General features: G+C 42.5%; 1 protein-coding gene across 1 annotated transcript in view; it reads left to right on the top strand.

Annotated features, from left to right (window-relative positions):
- Positions 1 to 2,057: 2,057 nt before the first annotated feature.
- Positions 2,058 to 21,660, top strand: part of LOC138972810 (multiple epidermal growth factor-like domains protein 6) — a gene marked incomplete at its 5' end in the record, with an annotated part of 348,682 nt that continues 329,079 nt past the window's right edge. The window contains 2 exon segments of the mRNA XM_070345474.1: positions 2,058 to 2,183; positions 12,765 to 12,884. Of these exon segments, the coding sequence (XP_070201575.1) occupies positions 2,090 to 2,183; positions 12,765 to 12,884 (214 nt within the window).

Below are 21,660 nucleotides of genomic sequence, written 5' to 3' on the forward strand. Positions count from 1 at the left end.
CGAAGTCCCACAACAGAAGCTTGGTTGAATATTATTCTTTCCTTAGTTCCAAGTACAAAAATAAGGAGAGAACGGGGACAAATAGGAAGGGACATTGGATGGGTACATGGCAAGGCAGTTTGGGTGGGTACATGGCAAGGCAGTTTGGGGTTGTGGGTGTTCATCGGTGATAACTGCAATAAACAAATAATACCTTATAATACATGCATTGTAAACATCAAAAACTATACCAAATCATTCAAGTTGCGGACAGAAGGGCCAGGGGAAACTAGGCGGATAAAGAAGAAATAAATGGACGAGAAAAAAGGGGGTGTAAGACAGATGTGAAGTTTTTGTGCATTCATGACTTGCGTGCCTTTATGAGAAATGTCGTGAAGAAATGAGCCCAAATGTTATCACTGTGCATGCCCTCAGGATTGGAAGTGTGTGATGAGAACGGAACGAGATTGATTTGAGCACATGTATATCTTGACCTTTTAAAGGCACACTTTAGTACGGTCTCTCCCATCCCCAAACGGTCCCAATATGCATACAATTATGCTTTTTCTTTAAATGTGCACTTTAGTGCAGATTGTCTCCCTTTTCTCAACGACAATGCTTACTATTATTTTTACTGAAAGTTCAAGTTCGTGCTCACCCCTTCCCCCCTCACCCCTCTCGCCTTCGTAATTATGTCTGCCTCCCGTTCCCCCCCCCCCCCCCCCCCCCCCCTTGTCTTCTTGTTTACTTCTATCTCATGCCCCCCCCCCCCCCCCCCTTCCTTTTTTCGTGTTTACTTGTTCGTTCTCACCCGTCTTCCACCCCTTTTTTCTCGTTCATTTATTTCTTCTTTATCCGCCTAGTTTCCCTTGGCCCTTCTGTCCGCAACTTGAATGATTTGGTATGGTTTTTGATGTTTACAATGCATGTATTATAAGGTATTATTTGTTTATTGCAGTTATCACCGATGAACACCCACAACCCCAAACTGCCTTGCCATGTACCCACCCAAACTGCCTTGCCATGTACCCATCCAATGTCCCTTCCTATTTGTCCCCGTTCTCTCCTTATTTTTGTACTTGGAACAAAGGAAAAAATAATATTCAACCAAGCTTCTGTTGTGGGACTTCGAGTATGGATGACGTCTCATGTTGTTTCACTCATCACACACTTCCAATCCTGAGGGCATGCACAGTGATAACATTTGGGCTCATTTCTTCACGACATTTCTCATAAAGGCACGCAAGTCATGAATGCACAAAAACTTCACATCTGTGGACTTCTCTCCTGAACTATTTTGAACACAAAACCATGGTCGGTTTTACTATTAATCTAAGTTTCTATTTTCTGACACAATCTGTAGAGATGTGCTCGGTTTCACAGACAGGAAGCAACTGATGGTATTTGCGGGAAGGATAGCCCGCGTGAACCCTTTTTGAGACTGTACCAAAAAACTGATGTGCAAATTCGTTCTTGTGCGTGTTTCACGCCCGATCAACAATCGTGACATGAATTCAACTCACTGCGTGCGTCCCGTTCAAACGGAGCTGAGGGGCAGTTTTCCAACAAAAATCAACTGCTATCCGCATTACAAAAACATTCACACATTCATCCAACGAGTACGTGGAACTAAAGCGTCAATCACAATACATAGTAGAAAAAGTGAGTCAAGAGTCAATGAATGATAGTCGGTCCAGTAAGAGTCTCAAACAAAGGAAAATAACATCTTTCTCACACGCATTACAACCCAATGAACAAAACACCCTTACACAGGTACAAAAAACCCAATACCAATTAATATCGTCATAATTTTGAGAAAGCACACACGGCAACAACAATTCTGTCTTGTTTCGTCAACACACAAAAATTGGCAATAATAGCCCAACCATAGGCGCATGTCATGAAGTAGCATGCCTTGATCAGGGGCATGCACAACATAGATCAACAGACATGCCTTTAGAATAATGTATGTGCAGAGGTGCCTCATCTGGACAGACAACTAAAGCATGATGTTTCCGTCACACGTTGTCTTTTGGATCTTACAACACTCGTGATTTTGTATATGGCTTGTATTTCAGTCGAGCGCCAGCTGCAATATGACACTAAGGTGATGTGGGGTCTTCAAGCCAGTGTGGATGGCGACATCTGTTACACCTGGGCTGACTATAATGATGAGTCCGTTCTGCCAGCCTACAGACGTACAGGTAGGTCATACAAAAATAAGAAAAAAACCACTTAATAGAGAACATAAGGGTGATTATTTATGTATAAATAAACAAACCATATATTTAAATAAATAAACCACTCAAGGTTACAGATATCGTTTACATGGTAATAATATAACAGAATCACTCATACCAACACGCACTAAGGACTATTTAACTTCAATCTCCTAACTACAATTACTACTATATATTGCTTGGTCACACAAACAAAGCAAAGGGGTAAAGTAGGGTTTACTTCCAGTCTTGTACGTACAGTATGGCAAGCCGAATATGACTGGGATTCAGTTTCTGTTCGATGTTCAAATATGACCCTCCACCACGAAATGAGTCGCATGTCACCTCGCGCGGTTCTGCGCTAGGCTTAATTAATATAAGTCCGGGGAGTGTCTGGTAACAGTGTGAGGGTCACCTTAGTCACAGGCTTATAACTCAAACAGTTTTCACTCTTTTCTAAAACGGTTTTCACCACTGGATAGAGCATAAAAAACTCTTTAGGAAAATGTAAAAATATGAAAATCATGCAAAGGTGACATGCGACTCATTCCGTTGTGGAGGGTCACAAATGTGCTTTTAAGTAGCGTGTGAACGTATGCGTGGATGTGTATGCCTGCGTGTGTGCGCGTGTATTCATCATCGCATGCATGTGTTTGCGTACTTGCATGCGGACTACGTGTCCGTACTTGTGTATACATGTGCATGCGTATACGTGTCAGTCTGTGTGTGTATGTGTGTGTGTGTGTGTGTGTGTGTGTGTGTGTGTGTGTGTGTCTGTGTGAATGTGTGTGTGTCTGTGTGTGAATGTGTGTGTGTGTGTGTGTGTTTGTGTGTGTATGTGTGTGTGTGTGTGTGTGTGCGTGTGTGTGTGTGTCTGTGTGTGAATATGTGTGTGTGTGTGTGTGTGTGTGTGTGTGTGTGTGTGTGTGTGTGTGTGTGTGTGTGTGTGTGTGTGTGTGAACGTAACTTCTACCAATGTTAAGAATGCTTTGGCGGGTGAAAACAAAACCCACATAAGAGCGTAGTCTATTTGAAAGTATGCATTAGATTTCTGTAGCTTTGCCATATATTTTACAGAATATTGAGGAAAAATGCATCATCTATCAAATCAGCTCCTGCTTTAGAAAATTACTATTGCATAGGTAAACGTACTGCGAAAGGTTGTGAGGCATATAACACACATGTATAATTGTGGCCCTACTATCTCGCAGACACCTATAGTGTTGGCTTAATATCGCGTGAACACGTGTACTGTGTGTGCCGCTACTATCCCATGTACACCTGTATTGTGACCCTACTATCTCGTGCACACCTGTATTGTGACCATATTATCCCATGTACACCTGTATTGTGACCCTACTATCTCGTGCACACCTGTATTGTGACCCTACTATCTCGTGCACACCTGCATTGTAACCTTAAGTACTATATCGTACACATCTGTAGTATAACCCTACTATCTCGTGCACAGGTGTATTGTGTATGACCCTACTATCGCATGCACAGGTGTATTTTGTATGACCCTTTGATCTCGTGCACATGTGTATTGTAACCCTACTATCTCGTGCACAGGTGTATTGTGTATGACCCTACTATCTCAAGCACAGGTGTATTGTGTATGACCCTACCATCTCAAGCACAGGTGTATTGTGTATGTCCCTACTATCTCGTGCACAGGTGTATTGTGTATGACCCTACTATCTCGTGCACAGGTGTATTGTGTATGACCCTAATATCTCGTGCACAGGTGTATTGTGTATGACCCTACTATCTCTAGCACAGGTGTATTGTGTATGACCCTACCATCTCAAGCACAGGTGTATTGTGTATGTCCCTACTATCTCGTGCACAGGTGTATTGTGTATGACCCTACTATCTCGTGCACATGTGTATTGTGTATGACCCTACCATCTCAAGCACAGGTGTATTGTGTATGTCCCTACTATCTCGTGCACAGGTGTATTGTGTATGACCCTACTATCTCGTGCACAGGTGTATTGTGTATGACCCTACCATCTCAAGCACAGGTGTATTGTGTATGACCCTACCATCTCAAGCACAGGTGTATTGTGTATGTCCCTACCATCTCAAGCACAGGTGTATTGTGTATGTCCCTACTATCTCGTGCACAGGTGTATTGTGTATGACCATACCATCTCAAGCACAGGTGTATTGTGTATGACCCTACCATCTCAAGCACAGGTGCATTGTGTATGTCCCTACTATCTCGTGCACAGGTGTATTGTGTATGACCCTACTATCTCAAGCACAGGTGTATTGTGTATGACCCTACCATCTCAAGCACAGGTGTATTGTGTATGACCCTACCATCTCAAGCACAGGTGTATTGTGTATGTCCCTACCATCTCAAGCACAGGTGTATTGTGTATGACCCTACCATCTCAAGCACAGGTGTATTGTGCACATGTGTATTGTGTATGACCCTACTATCTCGTGCACAGGTGTATTGTGTATGACCCTACCATCTCAAGCACAGGTGTATTGTGTATGACCCTACTATCTCGTGCACAGGTGTATTGTGTATGACCCTACTATCTCGTGCACATGTGTATTGTGTATGACCCTACCATCTCAAGCACAGGTGTATTGTGTATGTCCCTACTATCTCGTGCACAGGTGTATTGTGTATGACCCTACTATCTCGTGCACAGGTGTATTGTGTATGACCCTACCATCTCAAGCACAGGTGTATTGTGTATGACCCTACTATCTCATGCACAGGTGTATTGTGTATGACCCTACTATCTCGTGCACATGTGTATTGTGTATGACCCTACCATCTTAAGCACAGGTGTATTGTGTATGTCCCTACTATCTCGTGCACAGGTGTATTGTGTATGACCCTACTATCTCGTGCACAGGTGTATTGTGTATGACCCTACCATCTCAAGCACAGGTGTATTGTGTATGTTCCTACTATCTCGTGCACAGGTGTATTGTGTATGACCCTACTATCTCGTGCACAGGTGTATTGTGTATGACCCTACCATCTCAAGCACAGGTGTATTGTGTATGTCCCTACTATCTCGTGCACAGGTGTATTGTGTATGACCCTACTATCTCGTGCACAGGTGTATTGTGTATGACCCTACCATCTCAAGCACATGTGTATTGTGTATGACCCTACCATCTCAAGCACAGGTGTATTGTGTATGTCCCTACCATCTCAAGCACAGACCTGTGTATTGTGTATGTCCCTACTATCTCGTGCACAGGTGTATTGTGTATGACCCTACCATCTCAAGCACAGGTGTATTGTGTATGACCCTACCATCTCAAGCACAGGTGCATTGTGTATGTCCCTACTATCTCGTGCACAGGTGTATTGTGTATGACCCTACTATCTCAAGCACAGGTGTATTGTGTATGACCCTACCATCTCACGCACAGGTGTATTGTGTATGACCCTACCATCTCAAGCACAGGTGTATTGTGTATGTCCCTACCATCTCAAGCACAGGTGTATTGTGTATGACCCTACCATCTCAAGCACAGGTGTATTGTGTATGACCCTACCATCTCAAGCACAGGTGTATTGTGTATGTCCCTACTATCTCGTGCACAGGTGTATTGTGTATGACCCTACTCTCTCGTGCACAAGTGTATTGTGTATGACCCTACTCTCTCGTACACAGGTGTATTGTGTATGACCCTACTATCTCATGCACAGGTGTATTGTGTATGACCCTACTCTCTCGTGCACAGGTGTATTGTGTATGACCCTACTATCTTATGCACAGGTGTATTGTGTATGACCCTACTGTATTGTGTATGACCCTACTATCTCATGCACATGTGTATTGTGTATGACCCTACTATCTCGTGCACAGGTGTATTGTGTATGACCCTACTCTCTTGTGCACAGGTGTATTGTGTATGACCCTACCATCTCGTGCACAGGTGTATTGCGTATGACCCTACTATCTCTTGCACAGGTGTATTGTGTATGTCCCGACTATCTCATGCACAAGTGTATTGTGTATGACCCTACTATCTCATGCACAGGTGTATTGTGTATGGCCCTACTATCTCATGCACATGTGTAATGTGTAGGGCCCTACTATCTCATGCACAGGTGTATTGTGTATGACCCTACTATCTCGTGCACAGGTGTATTGTGTATGACCCTACTATCTCGTGCACAGGTGTATTGTGTATGACCCTACTATCTCATGCACAGGTGTACTGTGTATGACCCTACTATCACATGCACAGGTGTATTGTGTATGACCCTACTATCTTATGCACATGGGTATTGTGTATTAGGACCCTACTATCTCGTGCTCCCGCAGTGGGGCACTGCGGTTATGAAATTAAAGGCCCCTCCTGTTTTTGGAACCGCAGGAGCTTTCTAGTTTGCTGTTAGGTAGATTTTTGGTTCCTCTTTCCTGTCATGCTCTCTTTTTCTTCATGAATTCTTTTCTTTTTTCTGCCTTCTTGCTCATTCACCTGTATTTTTTCCAAAAATCTCTTCTCTTGCTGCTTGTCTCGCGATTCATGTATAGTTTAATCTGTTAGTGTTCTGATGTAAGTCCAGCAGTAGATAGGTTAAGCCTATTTTAACATACTGGAAACTGGTAATCTTCCAGTAGGTATTAATTTAGTTTTACTAAAGCCTGCTGGGACACAAGTAATGGGTTAGTGCATTTGTAAACAGGAATCGCTTGACAAGTGGCCCCCTTCATCCCCCCCTTCCTCGTCCTGATATGGCTCTGCGTAGTCGGCTGGACGTTAAGCAACAAATAAACAAACAAACAAACAAACTATCTCGTGCACAGGTGTATTGTGTATGACCCTACTATCTCGTGCACAGGTGTATTGTGTATGACCCTACTATCTCGTGCACAGGTGTATTGTGTATGACCCTACTATCTCGTGCACATGTGTATTGTGTATGACCCTACTATCTCGTGCACAGGTGTATTGTGTATTAGGACCCTACTATCTCGTGCACAGGTGTATTGTGTATGACCCTACTATCTCGTGCACAGGTGTATTGTGTATGACCCTACTCTCTCGTGCACAGGTGTATTGTGTATGACCCTACCATCTCAAGCACAAGTGTAGTGTGTATGACCCTACTATCTCGTTCACAGGTGTATTGTGTATGACCCTACCATCTCAAGCACAGGTGTATTGTGTATGACCCTACTATCTCGTGCACAGGTGTATTGTGTATGACCCTACTATCTCATGCACAGGTGTATTGTGTATGACCCTACTATCTCGTGCACAGGTGTATTGTGTATTAGGACCCTACTATCTCGTGCACAGGTGTATTGTGTATGGCCCTACTATCTCATGCACATGTGTAATGTGTATGGCCCTACTATCTCATGCACATGTGTATTGTGTATGACCCTACTATCTCGTGCACAGGTGTATTGTGTATGACCCTACTCTCTTGTGCACAGGTGTATTGTGTATGACCCTACCATCTCAAGCACAGGTGTATTGTGTATGACCCTACTATCTCGTGCACAGGTGTATTGTGTATGACCCTACCATCTCAAGCACAGGTGTATTGTGTATGACCCTACTATCTCGTGCACAGGTGTATTGTGTATGACCCTACTATCTCATGCACAGGTGTATTGTGTATGTCCCGACTATCTCATGCACAAGTGTATTGTGTATGACCCTACTATTTCATGCACAGGTGTATTGTGTATGGCCCTACTATCTCATGCACATGTGTAATGTGTATGGCCCTACTATCTCATGCACAGGTGTATTGTGTATGGCCCTACTATCTCATGCACAGGTGTAATGTGTATGACCCTACTATCTCGTGCACAGGTGTATTGTGTATGACCCTACTCTCTCATGCACAGGTGTATTGTGTATGACCCTACTATCTCGTACACAGGTGTATTGTGTATGACCCTACTATCTCGTGCACAGGTGTATTGTGTATGACCCTACTATCTCATGCACATGTGTAATGTGTATGACCCTACTATCTCATGCACAGGTGTATTGTGTATGACCCTACTCTCTCGTGCACAGGTGTATTGTGTATGACCCTACTATCTCATGCACATGTGTAATGTGTATGACCCTACTATCTCATGCACAGGTGTATTGTGTATGACCCTACTCTCTCGTGCACAGGTGTAATGTGTATGACCCTACTATCTCAAGCACAGGTGTATTGTGTATGACCCTACTATCTCATGCACATGTGTATTGTGTATGACCCTACCATCTCGTGCACAGGTGTATTGTGTATGACCCTACTATCTTGTGCACAGGTGTATTGTGTATAACCCACATCTCGTGCACATGGGTATTGTGCATGACCCTACTCTCTCGTGCACAGGTGTATTGTGTATGACCCTACTATCTCGTGCACAGGTGTATTGTGTATGACCCTACTATCTTTGTGCACAGGTGTATTGTGTATAACCCACATCTCGTGCACATGGGTATTGTGTATGACCCTACTATCTCATGCACAGGTGTATTGTGTATGACCCTACTATCTCATGCACAGGTGTATTGTGTATGACCCTACCATATCACGCACAGGTGTATTGTGTATGACCCTACCATCTCAAGCACAGGTGTATTGTGTATGTCCCTACCATCTCAAGCACAGGTGTATTGTGTATGACCCTACCATCTCAAGCACAGGTGTATTGTGTATGACCCTACCATCTCAAGCACAGGTGTATTGTGTATGTCCCTACTATCTCGTGCACAGGTGTATTGTGTATGACCCTACTCTCTCGTGCACAAGTGTATTGTGTATGACCCTACTCTCTCGTGCACAGGTGTATTGTGTATGACCCTACTATCTCGTGCACAGGTGTATTGTGTATGACCCTACTCTCTCGTGCACAGGTGTATTGTGTATGACCCTACTATCTTATGCACAGGTGTATTGTGTATGACCCTACTGTATTGTGTATGACCCTACTATCTCATGCACATGTGTATTGTGTATGACCCTACTATCTCGTGCACAGGTGTATTGTGTATGACCCTACTCTCTTGTGCACATGTGTATTGTGTATGACCCTACCATCTCAAGCACAGGTGTATTGTGTATGACCCTACTATCTCGTGCACAGGTGTATTGTGTATGACCCTACCATCTCAAGCACAGGTGTATTGTGTATGACCCTACTATCTCGTGCACAGGTGTATTGTGTATGACCCTACTATCTCATGCACAGGTGTATTGTGTATGTCCCGACTATCTCATGCACAAGTGTATTGTGTATGACCCTACTATTTCATGCACAGGTGTATTGTGTATGGCCCTACTATCTCATGCACATGTGTATTGTGTATGACCCTACTCTCTCGTGCACATGTGTATTGTGTATGACCCTACCATCTCAAGCACAGGTGCATTGTGTATGTCCCTACTCTCTTGTGCACAGGTGTATTGTGTATGACCCTACTATCTTATGCACAGGTGTATTGTGTATGACCCTACTGTATTGTGTATGACCCTACTATCTCATGCACATGTGTATTGTGTATGACCCTACTATCTCGTGCACAGGTGTATTGTGTATGACCCTACTCTCTTGTGCACATGTGTATTGTGTATGACCCTACCATCTCAAGCACAGGTGTATTGTGTATGACCCTACTATCTCGTGCACAGGTGTATTGTGTATGACCCTACCATCTCAAGCACAGGTGTATTGTGTATGACCCTACTATCTCGTGCACAGGTGTATTGTGTATGACCCTACTATCTCATGCACAGGTGTATTGTGTATGTCCCGACTATCTCATGCACAAGTGTATTGTGTATGACCCTACTATCTCATGCACAGGTGTATTGTGTATGGCCCTACTATCTCATGCACATGTGTAATGTGTATGGCCCTACTATCTCATGCACAGGTGTATTGTGTATGACCCTACTATCTCGTGCACAGGTGTATTGTGTATGACCCTACTATCTCGTGCACAGGTGTATTGTGTATAACCCTACTATCTCGTGCACAGGTGTATTGTGTATGACCCTACTATCTCATGCACAGGTGTACTGTGTATGACCCTACTATCACATGCACAGGTGTATTGTGTATGACCCTACTATCTTATGCACATGGGTATTGTGTATTAGGACCCTACTATCTCGTGCTCCCGCAGTGGGGCACTGCGGTTATGAAATTAAAGGCCCCTCCTGTTTTTGGAACCGCAGGAGCTTTCTAGTTTGCTGTTAGGTAGATTTTTGGTTCCTCTTTCCTGTCATGCTCTCTTTTTCTTCATGAATTCTTTTCTTTTTTCTGCCTTCTTGCTCATTCACCTGTATTTTTTCCAAAAATCTCTTCTCTTGCTGCTTGTCTCGCGATTCATGTATAGTTTAATCTGTTAGTGTTCTGATGTAAGTCCAGCAGTAGATAGGTTAAGCCTATTTTAACATACTGGAAACTGGTAATCTTCCAGTAGGTATTAATTTAGTTTTACTAAAGCCTGCTGGGACACAAGTAATGGGTTAGTGCATTTGTAAACAGGAATCGCTTGACAAGTGGCCCCCTTCATCCCCCCCTTCCTCGTCCTGATATGGCTCTGCGTAGTCGGCTGGACGTTAAGCAACAAATAAACAAACAAACAAACAAACTATCTCGTGCACAGGTGTATTGTGTATGACCCTACTATCTCGTGCACAGGTGTATTGTGTATGACCCTACTATCTCGTGCACAGGTGTATTGTGTATGACCCTACTATCTCGTGCACATGTGTATTGTGTATGACCCTACTATCTCGTGCACAGGTGTATTGTGTATTAGGACCCTACTATCTCGTGCACAGGTGTATTGTGTATGACCCTACTATCTCGTGCACAGGTGTATTGTGTATGACCCTACTCTCTCGTGCACAGGTGTATTGTGTATGACCCTACCATCTCAAGCACAGGTGTATTGTGTATGACCCTACTATCTCGTTCACAGGTGTATTGTGTATGACCCTACCATCTCAAGCACAGGTGTATTGTGTATGACCCTACTATCTCGTGCACAGGTGTATTGTGTATGACCCTACTATCTCATGCACATGTGTATTGTGTATGTCCCTACTATCTCATGCACAAGTGTATTGTGTATGACCCTACTATCTCATGCACATGTGTATTGTGTATGGCCCTACTATCTCATGCACATGTGTAATGTGTATGGCCCTACTATCTCATGCACATGTGTATTGTGTATGACCCTACTATCTCGTGCACAGGTGTATTGTGTATGACCCTACTCTCTTGTGCACAGGTGTATTGTGTATGACCCTACCATCTCAAGCACGGGTGTATTGTGTATGACCCTACTATCTCGTGCACAGGTGTATTGTGTATGACCCTACCATCTCAAGCACAGGTGTATTGTGTATGACCCTACTATTTCGTGCACAGGTGTATTGTGTATGACCCTACTATCTCATGCACAGGTGTATTGTGTATGTCCCGACTATCTCATGCACAAGTGTATTGTGTATGACCCTACTATCTCATGCACAGGTGTATTGTGTATGGCCCTACTATCTCATGCACATGTGTAATGTGTATGGCCCTACTATCTCATGCACAGGTGTATTGTGTATGGCCCTACTATCTCATGCACAGGTGTAATGTGTATGACCCTACTATCTCGTGCACAGGTGTATTGTGTATGACCCTACTCTCTCATGCACAGGTGTATTGTGTATGACCCTACTATCTCGTACACAGGTGTATTGTGTATGACCCTACTATCTCGTGCACAGGTGTATTGTGTATGACCCTACTATCTCATGCACATGTGTAATGTGTATGACCCTACTATCTCATGCACAGGTGTATTGTGTATGACCCTACTCTCTCGTGCACAGGTGTATTGTGTATGACCCTACTATCTCATGCACATGTGTAATGTGTATGACCCTACTATTTCATGCACAGGTGTATTGTGTATGACCCTACTCTCTCGTGCACAGGTGTAATGTGTATGACCCTACTATCTCAAGCACAGGTGTATTGTGTATGACCCTACTATCTCATGCACATGTGTATTGTGTATGACCCTACCATCTCGTGCACAGGTGTATTGTGTATGACCCTACTATCTTGTGCACAGGTGTATTGTGTATAACCCACATCTCGTGCACATGGGTATTGTGCATGACCCTACTCTCTCGTGCACAGGTGTATTGTGTATGACCCTACTATCTCGTGCACAGGTGTATTGTGTATGACCCTACTATCTTTGTGCACAGGTGTATTGTGTATAACCCACATCTCGTGCACATGGGTATTGTGTATGACCCTACTATCTCATGCACAGGTGTATTGTGTATGACCCTACTATCTCATGCACAGGTGTATTGTGTATGACCCGACTACCTCGTGCACGCCGGTATTGTGACTACTGTCTCGTCAGGTGTATTGTGTTTAACCCTACTATTTCGTTGTAACCTGTACTATGGGCTTACTGTCTTCTGCATACTACTTACTAGCTGTTCTGTGAAGAAGAAAAAAGCAGTCGACTAAGAAGTAAGCAAAGAAGAAAAACACAAAACGACTTATGCCATGTTTGTATTTGCAGATAGGTACACACTCACATGCGGACACGTGGTCACTGGGCGATATTTTCGTTTGTATAAACGAGAACTGCCAGGCTCTGAAACACACTATAACATTGGTTTGTGTGAAGTTTATGTCATGGGTGAGTAGAACTTTCATATCACCATCGTCACATTTCAGTCACAGTCAGGTCGTACCTAATACCGAAAAAAATATCTTTTTTGATTTACCTGTGTAATACGTGAGTCTTAGTACTCATCTGTGTCCGTGTGTATTGACAGTTGGCCATCTGTTCGTCCATTGATCTGGGATGCTTTTTAAGCTAGACCTTTGAAACTTTGAAACGCATTAATGTAAAAATATCCGACAACGGTTGACCCCGAAAGTCGACATTGACACTTTGCTAATATTTTGTCTGCAGTATTTTCAGAATGTGCTGAAACAAGTGTGACACAAATGAGAGAAATCATTCGGACATACTTTGAAAATAGTGACATGACAAGATTTAGATAGATTGTTGGGTAGTTGAAGTGGGTTTCTACCCGATCACTATCTTAAACATCTTCAGAGTTCATGGGCTAAAACTGTTACGTATACTAGTGTTTCTGCTGACATTTATTTGAAGCTGCAAACACTTCCACGGTTTAAATGACCTTCCGACATGACCCCAGTTTAATTTACCACCTGTCAAATTCAAAGGTCACAGCCACTCAGTAAATACAATAATTATTTTCGTCAACTTTCTTGGAGCTACATTTTTTAATTTGTTCACACTATCACGGTTGTATTGACTCACCTGAGTAATTGGTGAGTATTAGGATTCATATGTGTCCGTCTATATGTCCGGCTGGCCTAAGGTAGATTTTCTCTTCACACAGATCTGTTCCTTCTACACGTCATCAGTTTCCCCGCATAGGCCTACTCAGAAACAGGTGACGTGTTCGTTTCCGTAGGATAATTATAGCCGTGACGAAATATGTTCTCTCCGACAGTGTTTAGAGTTTGGCTTATCTGTCAAAATCGCGTTTGAGATATCCGTGTTTGAGTTAGCTATTTTTTGACAGAGTTTGGCTTATCCGAATTAGAAATAGTCTTACAAAGAGAGGGGTCTGGCGGGGAATTGGTTTTGGTTTCTGATATCCGAGTTTTTTGCTTAAGCGTGTTTCGTTTAGGCGAGTGCGGCTGTACTGCCAAAGAGTTCATCTTGCGTACAGACGCATCGGACGAAGGGATCGGCGCCATGCAAGAACATGAAGGTAAACCGTTTCCGGTCAGCTATGCCAGCAAGAAGCTGTCAGGAGCCGAGAAGAACTACTTGACCATGGAGAAAGCGTGTTTAGCCATCGTGTGGGGAATCAAGAAATTTGAACTCTACCTCCAAGGGGTGAAATTCGTGCTTCAGACTGATCACAAACCCCTCACCTACCTGAACTCTGCGAAGTTTGTGAATAATCGTATTATGAGGTGGGTGATGTACTTGCAGAACTTTGATATGCGAGTGGAATCGATTAAGGGTTCAGACAATGTTGGAGCTGATTTTCTCAGCCGAGTATGTGAGTAAAACTGTGTTCATTCTCCAACAGACTAATGTACATACTTGGATTTTAATCTTGTATGTATACTTACTATGTGTACAGGTAGCGTTTCAGCGATTGAAAGAAATTAGGCAAATTTCTTCTTGTGTTGGGGGTAATGTTAGGAAACGCTGTCGTTGCTGAACTTTGGTTCAGTTTTGTGTGTTGCATGTAGTTGACTTATGTATACTTTGTGGGAAAGTACCGATATTATATTTTGTAAACACAATATTTATGTTTGGACGAGAATGCAGGTGAACTTTCTAGTCCTGTCAAAACAAGTTGTTTACCACGTTGTTTTGAGTCGTGGGTTCGTGGCGTTCGCTCGGATTAAGTGCGTCGGCGCTTTTGATGTACGTCACAGAGAGCGTCACTATTCTAGTCCATGGGCAGTTCATCTAATTTTAGTTGTATCATGTTCGGTCTGGAATATTCTCGAGATTGAGTATTTACTATATATGCCAGCGCGATTTGTATGTTAAAAAAGCTTCTACTTTGAGTTCTGCTACGATGTGCAGTTGTATGTATGGAATGCTAAATAAATCCTCGAACTCAATTTGACGAGTTGTTTTCTGCTGCTGCGAAGACAGGCGACGTAGAATAAAAGAACACAACTATACGACGTTTGAGAACTTGTGGCAATCTCAAGTGTCGTGTAACACACACACACACAGACACACACACACACACACACACACACACACACACACACACACACACAAACACACACACACACAACACACACACACACACACACACACACACACACACACACACACACCACGACCCTCGTCTCGATTCCCCGTCTCCATGTTAAAACATTATTTTATTTTTAGTCATAACTTGACTAAATGTAAAAACTACATCACGACTGTACTGCGCCACGATCCGGCTACGCTTGTTTTGTGCAGTTCAAAATAAGCGTAGGGAGAGCGCGCAGCTTCGCGACCTAGCAGATCCCACCCCGACCAAACCACGCTCATGGAGATCCTGCCACGTTTGGCCTCCCTCTCGGACACTTGTCCGTTGTAGCAGAAGAGGCGGCTATATTATGTTACCAGGATATTAGTGTCATGTGCTGGATTTTGACGGCGATATGCCCTGATTTTATAACTTTTTTTCAGATCTGCTCCCAGTGCTACGTCACAGGCACACGGCTGATGCTTCGGGTTTTCTCGGCAAAGTCCGGTTCAGCAAAATTAGCACGCATGCCAGTTGTCGAACGGCTGAGCGGTTAGAGTGCAAAAACATGTAGCTGGAACCCCTTTACACACACTCAAAACTGTATTTGGAGGGTTTAGACACAGTTTAATGATGGCATTGTTTGATTTGTTTGGTCACAGTCTTGGCTAGACTATTCATTTGCTGGCCAACAGTCGGTGTTTAGCAAGGACTAAGGCAAGAAAACATAACTCTAATTTTCGTCCCCAAACATTGCCAAAACATGGGGTGTGGGCATGGTCAATCTAATGGGGTTGGGAAAATGCGGATACAAATGTTATGTGAGGCTGGGTGTTGAAACTGTTCATCACGAATGAAAGTGGGAAGGTAGAACTCAAAAGTGCACACGTTTTCGCTTTCCGCAGTGCTAAATTTGTGGTGAAAACGAATTGAATTGTTAGAAAATATTATGTTCTGCTTTTTAGATCGTGCACTATTACAGTCTTTACAGTTTAGTGATACATATCAAGTCCCAAGACCGCAAAACGATGATAAAAACACAAACTCGAGTTGGGGAAATATTGTTTTGCGATCGATTTAACAGTCGCGTGTTTCTTTCAGGCGAGATATTTTTTTGGGCTAGCCGCTCGCGAAGCTAGAAGGCGAGAATGTCTATGAAACGGTTTAATGGCTAGCTACGCAAGAATTAAACAACATTGGTTGATTCCGAAAAGGTCGTCTGCACTGGTTGGTAAAAAAAGCCATGGACAGCCAATCGGATGGGCAGCTGCGTGGCCGCCGTGTTTTCTCGCCAAGTGAGCAAACCCAAAGCTACCTAGCATTCGAGGCGAGAATTCTAGCGTTACTTGCTGCGAGAGTGTCCAAGAAACAGCACATGCCCCACTCGCCTATCTCGCCTTTCCTCGCCTGTAAGAAACACGCGACGGGTAACACTCCCAATTTCCGAGTACTGACGAAGATGTCCGGAAGTAATCGAGCTGTCAGGTGAATGACCTTGTCGGCATTCTGGATTCCTGGTGATCATTGTTTACACGCATAGGTAAATGAAGAATCCAACAAAACTTTGTCTTCTTCTGAGCAAGCGTTTTTGGCTGCGCTGCTTCCAAAACTGGTAAACAAGTCTATGTATTTATAGCGGTTGGACTTCCACTACCACTATTGCAAAATAAAAGTGTTATTGAATATGTATTATTGTTGCGTATTTAGGTGCGTGACTGCTCAATCTGTGTGTATATGAATTAGTGTGTATGTATACTTGAGTGTGTATTTGAGACAAAGAGTGAACATGTATGAATAGAGAGAAATAAAAGTGTTTTAAAGATTATAAACTAACTACAAAGAACTCACAACCAAAACGTTAACCTTTCCAACGTTTATTAACTCTAAACAAATGACAACGGTTTCTCTCTTCTATCTCAAAGGAGACAACTATTCTCTCATGAAACGCAGGACTGCTGCTAACACTCCTGAGGAAACGAGCACAATAACCAATATAATAACTAAAAATTCACAGACTAAAAGAATGAACACTAGATTACATAAACAACTCACAAATGACTGACAATACTAATGACTTCAAAAGGAATACATCACACAACAGACTCACAACCGACCCAAACAGACCCTAACAGACCCTAACAGACCCACCACATGCCTGCACACACAAAACAGCATGGCGCAAATTAGCTTCACAGCGACCGGTCATGATTATACATATTTCTTACTAAAAAAGCCAACAAACACAATAAACCAAACATAGGAATTTGTTACTTAAGTTCTTAAAAACAACCCTGCCAAATAAAACCCTTCCACTCACCCTGGAGTTGGACTTCTAAGCCCAAAACAACTCTTAGCTACATCATGCACATATATGTGCATGACGCAAAAGTGTGGCGTCCTCGGTGTAATGACGTATTGCTATGCGAGTGACATCTTCTTCTTTGTAGATTCTGGTCAGGCAACAAGTGGAATTAGATCTTGCGTGATTTAACTGTGTGTTTCCGCATTAGTGATATTTTAGGGCAGTATTCGGGGCTTTTTCGGCGTATTTTCTGACTTCTAAACAATCTTAGAACATATCTGCATTTGTACCATAAACATTTACTACAGAGAACGGGTTTATGACACTTAAAAATGCCTTTAATGAAAGTGGCCTTCTCTGATGTTACAGTGAAATACTGGCATTAATGCAACATACATATGACGATTATCTTCCTTGTAATAGGTTTTTTTGGTGAAAAAAATAACCCTTTTCCGTGCACAGACTAATATCATAAACTTTCTTCATATGTTTTATGATTTTGTTTGAAAGAATTCTACATTTAAATGGGGGGGGGGGGGGGGGGTCCCCTTTTGTTTTTACAAAACGTGTCTGAGTGGCGTGTGTGTGTGTGCACCCTACCTATTTAAAATCATCACAATAAATCCATTTTAGATGCTATTTGAACAAATTAAAATACATTGTGGGTTCTGAAATCCCCAAAAGTACACATTGGTTGGTCCGTGCTACTGTGTTACATCTTCGTTACGTTTTAGATATGTAGGCTTTCATATCAGTTTCAGATTTGTATGTGTAAAAAATTGTCTATTACTTATTTGTTTTCCTCATCTTTTTTTTAAATCTTCAAGATTATCTTATGTATGTGGTTGTTGTTTATGAAATGTAAGCTAATAGTTCTTGTATTTTATTTCTTATGAGGAAACTTTTTATATGTATAATGTTGAATTTTAATGTTCAGAGTTTTGTAAAGCGCCATGAGACTATTATATGGCGGTGAACAGTGCTATAGAATAATGTTGTGTTATTATTATTTAAGTTATTGAGACATCCCAGTGCACTATGGGATTTATAGAGCAAATCGAAAACATTCATTATTGAACGAAGCAACGCGCATTTGGATAGGCGTAACTGTGTGGTCAGGTTTGTGTCACTGGATCTACTTTTGTGTGGGCTGTCTCAAGTGTGTTGTGCTTTCGTCACACGCAAACTCTTGTTTTAATTTCTGTTGGTAAATTCCAGTGTAGCGTTAAGCTAAAAAGTGATGATCTTTCATAGAGAAAGGACAGTGCTCTTGGTTTCGAAACCTTCCTCGAGCTTCGACAGATTGACTGTGCAGAGTTTTGCCCCTTGCCACGGTCGACGGAAAGCACATTTCCTAAATAAATGTGGCATGTTTCTCGTGTGGTATCTTCACTCATCGGGGAGTCTGGTACTACATATGAACGGTAAGAATGCTCTGAACCCTACACGTATTATATCCCCATCGTTTTTTCGTTCACATTTGCCCAACATGTTAATTTGCTGAGCGGGGTTTATGTCGTCTGCTGGGGCAATCAAACCACTGCAGTCTGCACTGCCACTGAGTCTGCACGCACGAGGCACGCTGGTAATAAGTCTTATATATGGTAAGAACGTTCTGAACCCTACACGTTTTCGATTACGATTGTTCTTGCCTTGAAATAATAATTCGGAAACCATTCATTTACTGAACTGATGCAGTCGTATTTCAGTGTAGTCAGTGCGGCTACGTATGACAGAGTCGATCGAGTCAGTCTTCCAAACTGGTCTAGCTGGTACGTTATCGGAAATAACACTTGTGTTTTCTGCTAGCGGGTGGGAATTTTATATTAACTCATCATTTAGTAATGTGGATGATAAGCTACATGCCACTAACACGGCATATGAGAAGAATCTATGCAAGTCGGCGAGAATTAGATGAAACACAGCGGCTTCTATTTTTACATCAGTGGCAGCCGCACTGTGGCACAGGCACATGCGGCAATCTGTCAGAAAAAAAACCCACTTCTGCTTTAATTGAGAAGCAGGGAATTGATGGTCATTTGGTATTGTGGAGAATATAAGCTACATGTCAGTAATTAATTCTGATAATGAGAGCACAGTCTTGCTTAGGCAAAGGGCGTAAGAATACGCTCTGTGGAAAAGTTAGCGCACTCCAAGAGTGCGCTAACAGTTTTAGCGCATCGCCATTAGCCAATCAACTGGTTCACATCAGTCATGTGACACCAGTACTTACTGACAATTATTATTATTATTATTATTATTTAAGTTATTGAGACATCCCAGTGCACTAAGGGATTTATAGAGCAAATCGAGAAAATTCATTATTGAACGAAGCGCATAGCGCTGAGTTCAATAATTATTTTCGAGATTTGCTCTATAAACCCCTTAGTGCACTGGGATTGTTTCAATAACGATATTGTCAGCACCGCCATAGAAAAAAGAAGATTCCAAACGCACATTTTGCTACGCGCATTTGAATAGGCATAACTGTGTGGTCAGGTCGTGTACAGTAAGATCTACTTTTGTGTGGGCCGGTGTCTCAAGTGTGTCGTGCTTTCGTCTCACGCATTTTGATTTCTGTTGGAAAATTCCAGTGGAGCGTTAAGCTGAACAGTGATGATCTTTCAGAGATACCTCATTTGAACTCGGAGAAAGGACTGTGCTCTTCATTATTTGCAATTCGAAACCTTCAGTCGAGCTTCGATGGATTGACTGTGCGGAGTGACTCCCCTTGAATTGACTACCCCACGAAGGACTCGACGGTTCGCACATTTTCAAAATAAATGTGGCATATTTCTCGTGTTGTATCTTGACTCATCGGGGAGTCTGATACTAAATATTAACGGTAAGCATGCTCTGAACCCTACACGTATATTATATCCCCATCGTTTTTTCGTTCACATTTGCCCAACATGTTAATTTGCTGAGCGGGGTTTAATATGTCGTCTGCTAGGCAAGAACAATCGAACCACTGCAGTCTGCACTGTCACTGAGCCTGCACGAATGAACCAGGTAGGCTGGTAATAAGTCTTATAATTATATGGTAAGAACGTTCTGAACCCTACACGTTTTCGATTACGATTGTTCTTGCCTTGAAATAATAATTCGGAAACCATTGATTCATTTACTGAACTGATGCAGTCGTATTTCAGTGTAGTCTGCTACGTATGACAGAGTCGATCAAATCAGTCTTCCAAATACTGTGAACGTTATCCGAATAACACTTGTGTTTTCTGTTAGCCGCTGAGAATTGTATGCTAACTCATCATTTGGAAATGTGGATGATAAGCTACATGCCACTTACACGGCATATTATGAGAAGAATCTATGCAAGTCGGCGAAAATGAGATGAAACACAGCGGCTTCTATTTTTTAGATCACTGGCACTGGCACAGGCACATGCAATCTGTCAGAAAAAAACCACTTCTGCTTTAATTGAGAAGCAGGGAATTTATGGTCATTTGGTATTGTGGAGAATTATAAGCTACATGTCATTAATTAATTCTGAGGATGAGAGTACAGTCTCGCTTAGGCAAAGGGCGGAAGAATACGCTCTGTGGAAAAGTTAGCGCACTCCAAGAGTGCGCTAACAGATTTAAGCGCATCGCCATTAGCCAATCAACTGGTTCACATCAGTCATGTGACACCAGTACTTACTGACAATTATTATTATTATTATTATTATTATTATTATTTAAGTTATTGAGACATCCCAGTGCACTAAGGGATTTATAGAGCAAATCGAGAAAAGTCATTATTGAACAAAGCGCATAGCGCTGAGTTCAATAATTATTTTCGAGATTTGCTCTATAAATCTCTTAGTGCACTGGGATTGTTTCAATAACGATATTGTCAGTACCGCCATAGAAAAAAGAAGATTCCAAACGCACACTTTGCTACGCGCATTTGAATAGGCATAACTGTGTGGTCAGGTCGTGTACAGTAAGATCTACTTTTGTGTGGGCCGGTGTCTCAAGTGTGTCGTGCTTTCGTCACACGCATTTAAATTTCTGTTGGTAAATTCCAATGTAGCGTTAAAGCTGAACAGTGATGATCTTTCAGAGAGACCTCATTAATTTTGAACTCGGAGAAAGGACTGTGCTCTTCATTATTTGCGATTCGAAACCTTCAGTCGAGCGTCGATGGATTGACTGTGCGGAGCGACTCCCCTTGAATTGACTACCCCACGAAGGACTCGACGGTTCGCACATTTTCAAAATAAATGTGGCATATATCTCGTGTTGTATCTTCACTCATCGGGGAGTCTGATACTAAATATGAACGGTAAGAATGCTATGAACCCTACACGTATTATATCCCCATCGTGTTTTCGTTCACATTTGCCCAACATGTTAATTTGC

This window comes from Littorina saxatilis, linkage group LG8 (genome assembly GCF_037325665.1).
Source record: "Littorina saxatilis isolate snail1 linkage group LG8, US_GU_Lsax_2.0, whole genome shotgun sequence".
NCBI classification, from domain to species: domain Eukaryota; kingdom Metazoa; phylum Mollusca; class Gastropoda; order Littorinimorpha; family Littorinidae; genus Littorina; species Littorina saxatilis.